Here is a 15256-nt window from a genome sequence, read left to right on the forward strand (position 1 = left end):
AAGTATGAAAGGAAAAACTAACAGAAGTTACCATTTTTTATGGTTTTTTTTCCCCCTCATGCAAAAGTGACTTGGAATTTGTCAGTTAAAATTGGCAAGCAGCTTGTTAATTATGCAAACATTAGTATAATTATGGAACCATTTCCTCACATATGTAACATAGAATTTGTTCCAAAATCCATAATTATGCAAGGAAAGTATTATGGAATATCAGGTAAAAAAATTAAAAAGCATTTTGATATGTATTTCAACATAGTTACACACATCAAAGAAACTTAGTATGTTCTCTTCAGAATTAACTCATTAGTTTTTTGCACAATCTCTCAAAGACTTAACCCAAAGAACAACCTATAATATATAGTAGTAAGGAAAGATTCCTAAGAAATTATAAGAAAAAGAAGATTAAAAATTAAACCTGGTAATTGTCTTAGTTCACTGTGCCTATTCCAGTTCTTAAACACTGAAGAGTATTTGGTAGTGCGGATAAAACCGTTTAGCAAGCAGACTTCTTGACGTATATTTATTTAATCTTTGTTCTAGTAAGCCATTAAAATAATTTTTGAGTAAGAAGTGCTTTCCAAGGTAAGAAGAGAGAAGCAGCATACGAAGAGACACATGGCATTCAGTAACCCAGACTGCCATGTGAAAGTAGGTTTTACGTTCTATGCATACTCTCTTACATAATTTAACCCATTTTCTGTGTTTGAGGTAGACCCAAGCCTCTTCTTAATTTGCGATTCAGGAAGGCTCCAGGCTCAAAGAATGCTCACTGCAACCCATTTGTGTGCCTGCTGCTACAACACCCCATCAGTTCCCAGTCTGAAAGATCAGCTACTGGTTCTCGTCTTGGGAATACACCCTCATTCCCAGGCTTGCCCAGGGTAAGCCTCTTTTAAAGCTGAAAATCCCCTTTGATCTAAGGTGCGGTATCAGACACAATGCATGAATTTGTCAAAAGCAGATAGGGTATCTGTAGGCATTTCCTAGTCTTAGCTCTGCCTCCTCAGGCTTCCTATAAACTTGTGCAAATAGAGGCCATTGTGTTGGGGGGGGAGGAAAAAAGTATGTTTTTCCCTTCTGCCTATTCCAAAACTAAGATTGTAAAATACCATTAGTAGCAGCCAAGATTACAGTCAAAGCAAAACAAATTTGACTTCATAATTTGACCCCCATCTTTCAAGTCTTCTCAAAACTGGTAGCTTCTTGCTATTTCCATCTTTCAGCAACTCTCTTTTGCCTCAAAATACAAGGTGTGATGTCCGATACATTTCTTGCACTTCACTACGGAAGATTAAGTACTTTTAAAACTAAATATTTTCCACTTTTAGATGCATTACCCTGGACAACTTCTCTGCATTAAGGCTAAAACTTTCCACGTTACTTACACACATAACATTAATTTTATTTTAGTATCATGTTGAGAACAAGCAACCAAGTTTCATGTGATCATGCTCCCTATTTGTTTCTGTTCAGTTCTATTCCCTCACCAAATAACTTCCCAACACATTGAATTTCAGCAAGATATAGCAACATTATCAAAGACATCTATTTCCTACAGTCTTCATGAAAATGGGGGTATATTTGTCCTGTGATCTGACCGGTCAGCATATGCGTGACAGTCAGCAACACATTGCTCAAACCAGTCAGTGCACTCTTTTTCACCCAGCCAGCCGTTACGGATCATGATGGGAAGCTAGAATAGCTGAATGGCGTGGCCAGGAAGAAACTCACAAACCGATAGCACTAATAAGTTATTTCTTTCTGGAACTCCTGTTTGAGGGATAGGATGAACACCTTCTCAGTTGTTTTTAACTACTTGAAAAGAAAATAGAAAAGTATTACGAAGACATGGCGTAATCATGCCCCTCCTTTTCTATGTTGGTGTGACATCAAATGGCGACATCATCCCGCTCTCAGTTTTAACATCTGATAACCACAGCACACCACAGTAATCAAGGAGAAGTTGCAAGAAAAATTAATTCTGCCCAGGATTCACAGCTCTGGACTGAAGGATACTCAGAAAGCCCATTTATTAAATATTTAAATCCTATACAGAGCCTACAATAAGGAATAAGGAACTTAGGATGTCTAACTAGACTTCCATCATTAAGTCAAAAATCACCTGAACCTAAGTTTATTCCCCTTGCCCAGATGCAAGTCTCTTTTTCAAAGTGCAGAAAGTTGACAGACTTTTGCTGAACCATTTATAATGAATAGGTTTAATACAGAGAAACAGCACGTTTTCTTCAGTCTCAAATTTTTTGGAAATTATGAACCATTCCTCATAAACTTGTCAAATTGGCAAGCTACTCTATAGAAAAGAAAGCAGCTTTGTTTTCTATGTATGCTTCTGACTATCTGTAGTTTCCATCCCTGTAACTTTAGTTCTTCCCAAATATTTTCCCTTATTATCTCTTTCATTACAAAAATCACAGTCTCAACAGTTGTACGCATTATTCCTAAAATATTCCTTAAATACCTATTTCAGCAAACAAATACTTAAGCAAGCGAAAAACGGGGCTCCCTTCCCTCCCCTCAATGTTTACAAACTTTTTAGTAGTATCTTCTCAAGGAACTGGTTGAGCAGGAGGATGTTAAAACTCCTAGATAAGAAATGTTCCATGCCTCCAAATACTAACTCAAATTTAGTATGGAGACAAACACTCCACAAGATTTTAATTAAGACACTGAGCGTGAATTCAAAGAGGAACCAGGGAAACCAAATCTATCCTTGCCAACAGCAACATCATCCAAATTCAATGTCCTACAAGTGAAGCCTGAGAAAGGCTTATTTCCAAGGTGCAAGACAAGAAAGTAGAATTTGTGCTGTAGTTGCTCTTCTGGAAACACACTTTCAAAAGCAGTACCATGATTTACTTGACTTTATTGCTCAGTGTAGTCAAAATTGGAGAACAGAGCAACCCTGTTTGAGTACCTCTCCCATTTTCTTTAGTTAATTTATTATTTTCATCAGGAATATGGTAATCAAAGACTTTACGGAGATAGACAGATATATATACCTGTCTCTACCAAATATAACCTGTGGCTACTTACAGGAAAAAATGACAATTTTCTAGTTGTTGTGTGATTTTAGTACTGAAAACAACTTGCCCATTGTAACCCAATATGTAAGCAATATGTAACCATGTTTATACTTGGTAATCAACCTAATCTGTTTTAGCTGAATCAGACTATCTCACACAAAATATAACACATCACCAAAGACCTAAAAAGTTGTTCTTTCTATACTGCAGAACCCAAAAATAGGCAGAAAGGTTGTCTAACTTAAAATCTACTATGCCTTGACAATTTACACCTTGTGCACACTAAGTCACTTTAACTCCAAGCCTAAAGGGCTACTCTGTTCTAGGAACAGGCACAGAAGTATCACACCATCGAGGAAGGTTCTCCCACACTTTAAAGCAGGCACTCACATCCTCTCCCCAACTTTTCTCGTCAGAGCTTCGGTCATCTCCATGCACATAACCCAATTAGACAGCTTGTCCCAAGTCCCTGCATTCAGTGACATTCTATGTGCAAGCAGGAGGGAATCAAATACCAATACTGGTCACAATTGTGTCTTTATAAATCAGCCCAGGATTTCTGCTAACAAGCCTATTAATGCTGAGCAATCATTTCATTTAAGACCCATTAAAAAAAGTTACCTAATTAGTGATTTTACCAATGGCCTATACATCTTTTACCAAGCCATTCCTAATAGGGTGAATTTGTAATGATTAATGGAAAACCAAGATTCAAAATCTCAACCGTCAATAGAAAAGACAGGAACCAGCAAAAGAGGTATGTTACTGATTCCGAGGACAAAAGTCAGGACTGTGTGACGCCAAATCCCTGAAATACAATAAATAATTCTTTAGAAAGATCATAAAAGAGAACTGCAAAAATACGAAATAGGAAATGAGTAAAGCATGACTAAAAGTTCTAGAAGCAGCTCCACATGAATTCCCCCCATATTTAGGTTATGGCCTCAGAAGGAAAAATTTCAATATTTAAAGCATTAAGTACCAATAAACTACGGTTTGGCATCATGATATAGTAAAAGACTGTCACATACATGTCAAAATGATTTCAAACTCAGTAAAAAGATCAATCCATGAATAAAAGCAAGGAGTTATTAACTAAATGAAATAACATTACTGGAATCAAGAAAAAAATGTCTAATTATTTTCACAGAAACGTATATTTAAGTTTTACATGACTAACAGAGAAAAGCTAGTAAACTAATCGAAGCTTAAGAGAAACCTCATTTGTTTCATGAGAGATATTTCTGTCCAGTCCCTGTTTAAGCAGTGCCCTCAGCGAGAACTTCTGAAAGTCTGTACTGAACTTGGTTAGATAGATGTCACTTCTGAGGAACTTGAACCTAAAACCAAACTTAATTCCTTCCTCCTTGCAGTATGAACATAACAGAAGCCACACAGACCAGTTCTAGCTGGCGTCAGTCCTACTTCTCACGTTCAAAGCATTGGGGGAGCATGAGCTTTCATGTTCTTCGTTGCAGTAAAACAGCAGCAGCATCAGAACTTCAACATCTCTTTCGATCACTGTGCTCACTCACACACAACACCTGGGGTTTGGGTTTTTTAATTCCCTTTTTTTTGTTTATGTTTTTTTTTAAATTGGAAAAAGAGAGATATTTTCCAAAATGTAGAAGCCAGGTTATAGATACTTTCTCCGTTTTTTCTGTAGTAAAACTAAATCTTTGTGATAAAGTTCCCCAAATATCTTTACTGTGTTCACAATTCCACATTTTTAATCTGTCACCATAGTCTGGAGACCACATTTTGCAGCCCTAACATAGACATTCAGAGGCTACTATTTTCTTTCTTCTTCAAAACAGTAATTCAGGCAACTTATTTTAAGGAGGTGTCAAGGGACAGGTCTATTTTTTTTTTCTAACTCAACTTTATTTAGCATTTCTATTGCTATTCTGATTATCATAATTATTTACATTCTTGTAACTGTGTCAACCAGTTTTCAGTCTACATACCACTATTCTAAGAAATCACAGAATGGTATGGGTTGGAAGGGACCTCTGGAAATCATTTAGTCCAACCCCCCTGCCGGAGCAGGGTCACCTGGAGCAGGTTGCACAGGAACACGTCCAGGCGGGTTTTGAATGTCTCCAGAGACGGAGACTCCACCACCTCTCTGGGCAGCCTGTGCCAGTGCTCTGCCACCCTCAGGGTAAAGAAGTTCCTCCTCATGTTTAGATGGAACTTCCTATGTTCTTTCAATTATTGTGGTTCAATTATGGTTGCATTCCCACCCACTCCCAAGACTTAACAGGAAATAACAACAGGATTATGGTAGACTTGTCTTGCCTCTAATGTATGGTGAGCTGGCCAGATTTTCTACTGTCTTGAGCTTCTTGTGACACAGTTCCACACCTTAAAGACACTTGTCCTAAAAAAACCCTCTGCTTTCATTTTCTCTTCAACAATGGTACTCAAAGGAAAAGTAAATGTATGGAAGGGTGAAAGCAGTTGTTGAAGTACTCTCTAAAGAAGATGAAGGTGCTTTCTTCTTGGGCAACAATGACAAAACACTTACCAATGTAAGTCTCTACCATTCTCTTTATCAGCACATAAGCTGCAAAAACCACACGTATGCACACATACAACACAGAAATTAGTCTCCTCACATACTTCCAGTATTTTCAGACAGATTTCAGGGCCAAGCACACAGCCAGTCATAAGCTGTTCTTCACCTCGGAGATGAGTATTAAAATCTCTAACTAACCACTTTAATCCTAAACTAATTAAGACTTCTCCATTTCCTAAACACTAAAACAGACATAGGACCATCATTTAGTAACGGAGATTTACATATTGCAAAAAACTTCCCAGCTTGCTAAAGAACAACATCATTTCACCTACAGGGAGAGTCATCAATCCCTGTTGCTATACTCCCATTTCAAGACTCTGCAGAACAGCCTTCATACAGATCTCCATCTGCCTTTAATCCACAAACTTCTTGATTTTTCTAAAATCCTGCTTCAAATGGAGAGTTAAATAAGAAACCTGTGATTCAAAGACTCTGAAAACCAATATTGAAGAAGTCACAGAACATTTGGAATAATATGTTTAAGCCATTCTAGGTCAGAAGTATCTTTGAATAACTCCTTATTGATAATCTGTTTTAAGTGATTATCCAGTCAGGTAAAATAATGCTTCAATTTTGAATGCTCATAGAAGGGCCAAACAGTTACCAAGTTTCAGAACTCCCTTTACCCACTGTACTAAGGCCGGCCAGCAAACTTTCACAGACTTGCTACCACAACCTACCAAAATGACAAGGACCATCATGAAGCATTCTCAGTGTAGGGTACAGAAACACCACCCATGCATTGTCTGACTGCTGCTCCTTTTAATCTAATTAGCCAACATTTAGAGAAGGAACACCACCTTCCATCTTTAAACATATATAGTATTGCAAATAGCTCTAAAATCTTGCTGTGATAAGTGTAGTTTTGGGCATCTACTTAGGCCTCACCAATTATAAGCATATCAAATTGAAGCTATTATTTTAGATTTGGCAACATGACACCGGTCAGGACACAGGATTAAAGTGGTGCTAGTGCCACTGTCCCTGCTATTGTAAACAGAGGTTCAAAAAGAAGAAAAGGATTGATTTTCCCTTCTGCACAATTCAAAAGCTGCACTTCAGATACCACCGTATCATTTGAGACAAATGGTAGAAGCCCAATTTAATGCATTAAAATAACTTTTGTCTTCCAAGAAAACACAGAAAAACTATTAGGATCTGAATTTCTAATTCTCAAAAAGCATGTCCTATCAATCTTCATATCTATACATTGTCAGTAGACAAATGCTAAAAATGACATAGATGCAAATAACTCCAGGATACAGATAAATAAGAACTTGAGAAACTTTCACCACAAAGTACTTGAAGCAAGATCCTGAAAAAGACAAAGACAGACAGATGAACAGAGGAAAGAGCTTACAGTGTCCACCCCTAGTAACATACCCTTGGGTTGCAAGCATGCACTCGTAATTGGTTGCTTCTGTCTTAGTCGTGTAAGCCTTCTATACCTTTCAAATACAGTAGTTTTGCTGTACCTGAGGATAACTTCAATAGCTCATGCAAAAATGTCAATAAAAAAGTATATTAAAACACTTTCTCACTAATATACGCTAATGTATTTAGTGGTGCATTGGCAGTGCTACGTTAAAGGTTGACTCAATGATCTTAAAGGTCTTTTCCAACCTAAATGATTCTGTGGTGATCATAAAAAAACCTGAACTGCATTTTTTAGCCTGAGTTATTATTAAGTCTAAGTTCAATCCAATACCAGTTCAAATGCCTTATCTTCAAATACTCTAAGCGTAACCTGCAGTAGATCTCAGGCTCTGGAATAAAGCCTGAATTTTACAACTCCTATGAGTGAAAAGGTGTGTAGCAACTAGAGAAAAAGGGCATCTGCAGCTTTCTAGGACAGCAAAATGTAAGATGAAAGAACAAAGTCTTAGAGGAACTAGAGCTCATCTCAGATCTCATCACCTTCTGTTTCAACTGTAGAGCTCATTTCTCCACACATATTTAAAGAAGCTATTTGGCAATTACGAAACTAATAATGCCTGGATTCCTACGAGTTTGTATTCCTTTGCCCTTAAAAAGCCTCATTCACCAGAGCAGATGCAAACTTTAAAGTGCTATGTAACAGACCTACTATGCAGGAGACAAAAACGACAAGTCTCACCTGCTTCCCTTTAACAAACATGACACCTGGTCACCTGCTTGCTGTCAAACAGAATATCTAATGGCTGAAATCTCACAGAGGCTCAATTTGAGATAATTGCATATAGAACAGTTACGGACTAGCGAAAACATCAACAAATTGAGGATTCTAGAGGATGGAACCAGTAATTCTTTAAGAAGTAATGAAGCCGCAAAGGTTTATAAAAATTTGAAAGAAGGGCAGATGTGTTTAGTAACACTATTATAGAAAAATAATAACTAACATCTAAGGTGTAATCATTAACAGTTCGATTTCTTGAGTTGCTGGGGATGGTAGGGGAAGTGAAAGAGAACATAAACATCTTTCAGTTGGGAGGTTTTGAAAGCCAGCAGTCATGTGGTTAAAAGGTATACAACAGAGGCTGCTGCTGGGCACGCTGACTGCAAAGGAGTAGGAAATGGCAGGAAGCAGTAATTCAGACAGGGGGGTAAGTAAAACAGGATAGTGATTACATGGAAAAAAATTAAAATACAGTATATAAGTACTATCTTGAACAGTCTCCCCATGATTTTCCTTCTCAGATAGTATATGCTGCTTTAAAGAATAGAAAGATCTGAGGCTACCCTTTCACATGTAGTTTTCCACATGCACAGATGAGAAGATATCAGGTTCTTTAAAGATTACTTTTGTTTCTAACTGGAGTATCATTCTTACTCAATCACAGCTTCCTATATCGCACTGAGTTTCTTTACGACATCACTGTGCTTCTCCCAGCAATTTAAATATACATTTTTTAGGATATAAACTTAAAAACATAATGCTCTGTGTTTATGTTTAAATGTTTTATAAATGTTTATATTTTCTTTTAAATACTCCATGCAACCACTCAGGACTCAAAGCGAAACAGTACATTTAGTGTCTGGAATGGCAGTTTCTTACACCAGGAGGATATTAACCTTTAATCCTTGAAATCATTAAAGAAATGTTTGTAGAAATATTTTTAACCTCTTTATCTGGTCAAAGTACTGGAAGTTAAGTCGTGTCTGTACAAACCAATCATTTCACCAGCAGTTTTATATTTCTTTAAAGCCTCATATAAAAAGCACCTGCTTAAAGTGAGTAATGGAGTTTTATATTCATTGCACTTAGGAACAGCGTATGTAACCTATTCCGTTTTCCTCCCTGGTGGAATATATTTCAGCTTATATTGCACAGCACATTACCGATGTGTATAAAGACTCTCTGATCAGCAATTTGGACTGCAGACAGCAACCTGCATGAGTACACTTTTTCCCCCTCCTTAAATACAGTATCCACTTGATTCACCAACACAAATTAAAACCATCCTTTAAAGATGATGATCTCACCTTCACAGTGAAATAACATGAAGGCCATACAGACTAACACCGTAACAATGTCAGGCTACAATCTACAGCTATACCCTGCACAACCAACAAGTAAGACACATGCTGTCAGCATTATAACAAAAAAAGAGCTAATATATAATCTTCGTGGGCCAAAGAATAGAAAATCTCCATCGGCATGATTGATTTCTGAGAGGTTAAAAATCTTACTGTCTATTAAGAAACAAAAAAGAAGAAAATCCAAATGCAAGGAAAGTCCTGTAACACAGCACATATTAAGAATGCAATTTAATCTTGGAATTAGCTTTTTGTCCAAAAAAAAGCATGAAAAAGGGTACCTCCTTACCATAGCTTATTAAAGCACATAATTGTGACATACTTCATTATAGTTGAGAAATCTAAGGAATTCTTCAACTCAACCTCAGCATAAGGTTTCCCTATATAATTATTTAGTACTGTATTTTGATAAAAGTATAAACTTGCAATAGCCTAACAATACTGTTCTTCGATTACAACAACATTCATACTGGACACAAGTATGTAATATAGGCATGACCACATAATAAAAAGCACATACTACTTTTAAGTAAGCTCCTGTTTTTCATTTAAAAAGCAACAGCGAATTTTAGTGGGACAATTTAAATAATTTTTGTGAACACTTCTGCATGATTAACCATAATCACACAACTGTGTTCATGAATTCATTGTGATATGTATTACTATTGCACACAAAGAGCATTGATTTCAATATATTTCAAACAGTGTGCTTAGACTGATTTATCCTCTATGCACAGAATTGTATCTTCACAAATCCAGATGTTACCTTAGACAGTAACTCTGCATCTTCTTCCATTCACTTATATCTATATTGATAAGTTTTAAATAACATGGAAAATAAATTTGGCAGAACAACTTAAACTAAGCATAGAATTACCCGTCAATATTATTGCACATAAGTACTTACTCACTGAACTAAACAGGAAGAAGGGCTATATTACATTAGCTTGATTAGTACCTCATGGAACGCTGCAGTTCTGAGGTCAAGGCAAGTTTACAGAGCCCATGAAAAGTGGAAGGAATAGATACTCTATAGTCACACATTTGAAGGATGTAATACCTGTGACTGGGGAAGTACATGTTTTCTAACTTACTGTAATGAGGTTAACACTAGAGCAAGCTTGTTTGTTAAAAATTCTAACTCTGATACACTTAAGTACAGTAAATCTTGATAAATCTACCCAATATTAAAGTGTCTAAGTACAGTTAAAATGAAATGCTGATAAATCTTCACAGTATCTTAGAATGATACCCAAAGGAGAATTTGAAAAGAAAACAAGTCAACTTTTTAATACAGAATATCACTATGAGCTTACTCTTTCTACATTGTTTCTTTTGCCAATTAGATGTCCTTACCATAATTTCATGTACTGAATGTCGTAGGTATTATAGCTCGGCTTAGCTTATAAAAAGGAGGCCTATATGAATGCCAGTTGTATGCTTTTCAACAGAAGGATGTAAACTTATTTAGCGATCTGCTTTTCTCTTTCATCTTATCTCTAGTTTCTGTGTAGATTTATAATGCTCATTGTTTCCAATTTTAACAAATCACCTAATGGCAGAAAGGAAAATATGTTAACCTTGGAATTATTTGCAGTTGTAGAAATCCCTTTTGTCTGGCTCATGTAAGGCCTGCAATCTGTTTTAAACACAGATTGTCTGTCTTTTGTCTGACAGCCACCAAGCTGCACAAATTACTTTCTGCCTGTTCACCTGTTTGCAGCTGTGTCTGTAAGCTAAGGATTCTGTAGTTTGACTTGAGCAACCACTCCAGGATTGATGACATGTGCTGCTGATAAACTGAGCAATTTGAAGAAATTACTGGCTAAACTTATTGAAAGACATCTGTGCATGAGCTGAGAACTAGAAGCCTTCAATTGTGTGTTTGCAACCTGCAGTGGCGGCAATCTGTTTGAAGTGATATCCTTCTGTAAGAGAGCTGGCCCTGACACAAAATAACTAAACCATCTTTGCAACATATTTCCTCACACGCCAACAGAATTCTGCTCTTTTGGTCTTACATATACTTCCCAAATAGAGGATATAACAGCAATTAAGACTTCCTATACTCATCTAGCATAAGTAACTTCTTTTGAAGTGTTTCCATTTTTCACTCAGATTTGGCATCCTGTATTGTTTCACAGCCTTCTCTGCTATATAGACTAGTTCTCAGAAGTTAATGGTAGTACGAGCAACTCACAGGCACACTCGGTAGTCAAGATGACATGCCTTTGCAGTATTATGGGGGTACAGCTCAACTCTTCCTTCCACTTGCAGTACGTCATTACCTCTTCATCTAACTAATATTAACACCTGAAATTTCTGCTCTAAAACTTAGTAATCAAGACATCATATTTCCAAACCTTGGGAATCTGGATAATGTTTGAGGTTCTGGGGGATACTTGCAGACGTTAATTTTAAGCTCAGGAAGCCCAAGGCTGCTATCACAGGGTGAGCATGTGCATGCACATGTGTGTATGTATGAAATTCTTTTGGTTTAAAAAGGCTCCACCAGACTGGTGAGCTGTGTGTGACGGCTAGTCATTTCCAGGCTGTACGTTACATTTTGCAAAATAAATTCTTAAGTCCTTTGGGACACATTCTATAGTGATATACTTCAATGTTGCTCCCATTTTCTTTGTTCTTACATATTTAGCATAAATACGTTTCAAGTATATCTAGTGACACAGTAAGCCAAAGCAGAATTGCACACATCTTCAAATGTTTTAGTAGCCCAGAATAAACAACACATTAAAAACAGCACTAAAATTGCTTGATACAGTAACGAGAAAAAAAAGTAATTGAAGGGAAAGTGTGTTAAGCCTAAAAATGTAACTAAGTGCTTAAGGAACTTCCAAAGTGTGTATTCAGAAGCACAGAAATCGTCCACTTTCACATCTGCATATTAACCCTCTCTCCACCAAGCCCTCCTTTTATCCATTTAAAAAGGATTAAGTATGCAGTACTTAAACATATGCAGTGAATCATTAAAACATAAACTGTTCATTTCACCTTGTTGTCTTTGCACCTAATTTATAATAAAAGTCAAGGTACTGACTAAAATGATCAAGACTTAAATCTGTGCTATTTTTTAGTTTTAGCAAGTGAAATTAGGACTTCCATTTTAATTTCTTAAGTATTTGAAGGCAAATATTACCTTTAAAGGTATCTTCACAAACAAGGTCTACTAACTATGATAACAATTTTCAAAGGGCACATGATATTTGATGAAAAATTATCACTGTGCTTAAACACATTTGAAAATAGGAAAGCAAAGCTTTCAAGTTAAGTAGCTATATAAACTGGGCTTTCACATTTCAGAACCCATAAACTGGATTCAATACAGAGCCGAAGTGACCTCCTGGAAAAAAGGATATATAGTATAGTGTCTATGCATACAATAAATCAAGCCTTGATTATGTGCAGCTAATAACTATACTTCACTAATAATAAAACCCTTAAGATACTGTGCTGTAGTAGATATCTAAGTAAATACAGTATGTTTTTATCTTTACCCTCTATGCATATTGCAAGTTCGAGCATTTTTAATGTCAGCTTTTATTTTAAAAGAGCTAAGTCGTGAGAACATTCTTATGTACCACTTCATAACTCTGACACCAAGTATGTATAAAAAGATTAGCCTTTATTTGGTATAAAATCAGTTGGCAGTTTTACATCTGTGCAATGCAACATAAATACCCCAGCTGGCATCTCAAGCTCACACACATATGGACTTCAAAACAGAAACTTCCTTATTTGCAGCACTGCCAGGGTAATTTTGTATACTCCGCATACTACAGCTATTTGTCAGGCCTCTGCAGGTGTGCACTGCACATAAACACACAGCTGTAGTCTAGCAAGCCAAGTGTTCCATCAAACACATAAAGGGAGACCTCAGCAGCTGGATTAGTCATCCCTGCAACAGGTCCAGGGAGAACAATATGGGTTAGTATTTTTGGAAAAGCATGGATGGTAAATTTATGATTATGCTGGCCTTACCAAATAACTGCTGGATTGTGTCATTTTTATGCAATGTCTACTTATTAAAGTTTTTGTTAGAATGGCTGGAACAGACTGAATATTTTTTAGTTTTTAATATAAACAATAAGGTAGTTTATGTATAAAATAGTTTATTAAGTGCAAAATGTTAAAAGGTTTTCATGCTAGTGCTTGGTTTTTGACAGATGTTACAATTATTTGCATTGGCTTTAACAGACAAATCACTGGAATTAATTATAGTTAGTATATCATAAAGTTTCTTACTAGTTATATATTATACTCTGTCACATTTACTATAACTACATAAAGCAAAAAACATAGATAGAAAAATGCTAAGTGCTTAGATCACAGGTGATCTAACTGAACATTTGAGAAAAAGTAGTGCAGAATAAACAATTTGCTGTAACTTGCTCACTTGCTTAAATTATGATTATTTTTTTTTTTAAAAAAAAGCCACAACAAAGTTTACACTCTCAGAACTGTATGGAAGACACCAGCATCTACAGAATGTCATGGTAGTCATACAGATGTTAAAAATACTTTAATCAACCAGAAAAAGCCGTAAGCCTAATGTTATGCAAGTTTCCTTTAAGAAACTTCATATGTCAAAAGCAAGAATAAAATGAATCAGTGAGAAACTGAACAAAACTTTTAAAACAATTTGCCACCTAATTATCCAGAATGTTCAGTGTATGGTATGTATTTTAGCATTCAAAAATTGTATCAGAAAAGATGAAAAAATCTGAACACTATCAGGACAAATCCTAGATGCATTTTATTCATTAAACTTTGAGTTCAAATAACATACAGGGACACGTGCTTGCTTCTCTTTGGTATTTGTTTAGAATCATGAAAATTCACCAGATCTTTCTTACCCATAGCTACTTTTTCTGAAGATGGCATATTTACACACTCGTAACAGCCCTGGGAGGTTGTTCATTCAACCCATCAGTAGGGTGGACGTTAACCAGCACTGAGAACGTTACCACATTTTCCTTGAATAAAGCAGTCCTTGGCAGCACCTGGGAACACTGTAAGCAGGAATCCATTCCCAACTGCCCCCTCTTTATTAAGTTAATTGCATGATTTCAAGAAAGAAGAGAAAGGGCTTCCTAAAGGTCACTTACTTAAACACGGCCTAATGATGTTTCAAGACCATGTACCTGTCATCCACTAGGAATATCGCTATTGGTGGCTCAGTAACGTTCCTAAAGGTTATGTTAACATTATGGTAACGTAAGATCTAATCATTAGGATTACTGATAGGTAACTAACCATCACATAGTGATTTCCTCATGTGGTACAAAGGTAGCTGTTCTTTTAAGCCCAACATGTTGTAGTAAATGCTGAAAAGGCACACGTGGCACTAGACAGAGAGATGAAAAATACTCAGCCTTACTCAGTATAAGAGCCACTAAAACACTTCAAACCAAAAATGGATAGTTACAATATAGGGAAAATGGAAATGGCAACGTTAATTATTCCTTTTATGCAAACAACTCTATCATTCTGAATCAAAACAGAACATCTAATTTCAGGGATACATATTTTGCACCTATCTTGATCTACACCCTACAAAAGAAAATGTATAAAACTTTAACCATGGAATTACTCTTTTCTGGCAAGCTGGAGATGGAGTCTATATCAAAGATACAAGAATAAATGGAACGCAGAACAGACTGATTGTTTGAGGGCAAAGTTATCATGATTTAATGGCATATTATACCACTGACAAACAAACCATATTCAAAAGAAAAATAGAATTTTTTTATTAAAATGATCTACCACTATATGAGAACTCCTGAGAAATCAGTAGGCCCTACTTCAGAAAAAAACTATAACATCTTTCTTGATGAACAACTAAAGATGATCATGATATTATAGAGCAAAATAATGTGATATTCATAAAGTAAAACTGTGTCTTTCCAAACTTCTGGTCCTCTTGGCAGAAATGTGAGTTTTCAGAAAATCTTTAAGGAAGTGTTTCTGCGAATACTACAAAAAATTCTAAAAGAGGAATTAGTGGTCGTAAGTGTTAATCAATACTATGCAGTGAACTATAAAAGACTAGAAATCAGAGAGGGGGAAAAAGAGAGCGAGGAGAAGGGTGAGA

The 15256-nt window shown here is 36.2% G+C and overlaps 1 protein-coding gene across 11 annotated transcripts in view; it reads right to left on the reverse strand.

The window, feature by feature from the left end:
* The window catches only part of VPS13B (vacuolar protein sorting 13 homolog B), a 480344-nt gene that overhangs the window by 327094 nt on the left and 137994 nt on the right, over positions 1-15256 (reverse strand). Inside the window, exon 18 of one of the 11 annotated variants that reach the window (XM_054189542.1) lies at positions 12805-13060. The exons of the other annotated variants lie outside the window; for them this stretch is intronic. Within the exon in view, the coding sequence (XP_054045517.1) occupies positions 12945-13060 (116 nt within the window). The 3' untranslated portion in view covers positions 12805-12944. Of the gene's footprint in view, positions 1-12804; positions 13061-15256 lie in introns of those variants that run through there. 11 annotated transcript variants of the gene reach the window in all.

Source organism: Rissa tridactyla, chromosome 2 (genome assembly GCF_028500815.1).
Source record: "Rissa tridactyla isolate bRisTri1 chromosome 2, bRisTri1.patW.cur.20221130, whole genome shotgun sequence".
Lineage (NCBI taxonomy): Eukaryota > Metazoa > Chordata > Aves > Charadriiformes > Laridae > Rissa > Rissa tridactyla.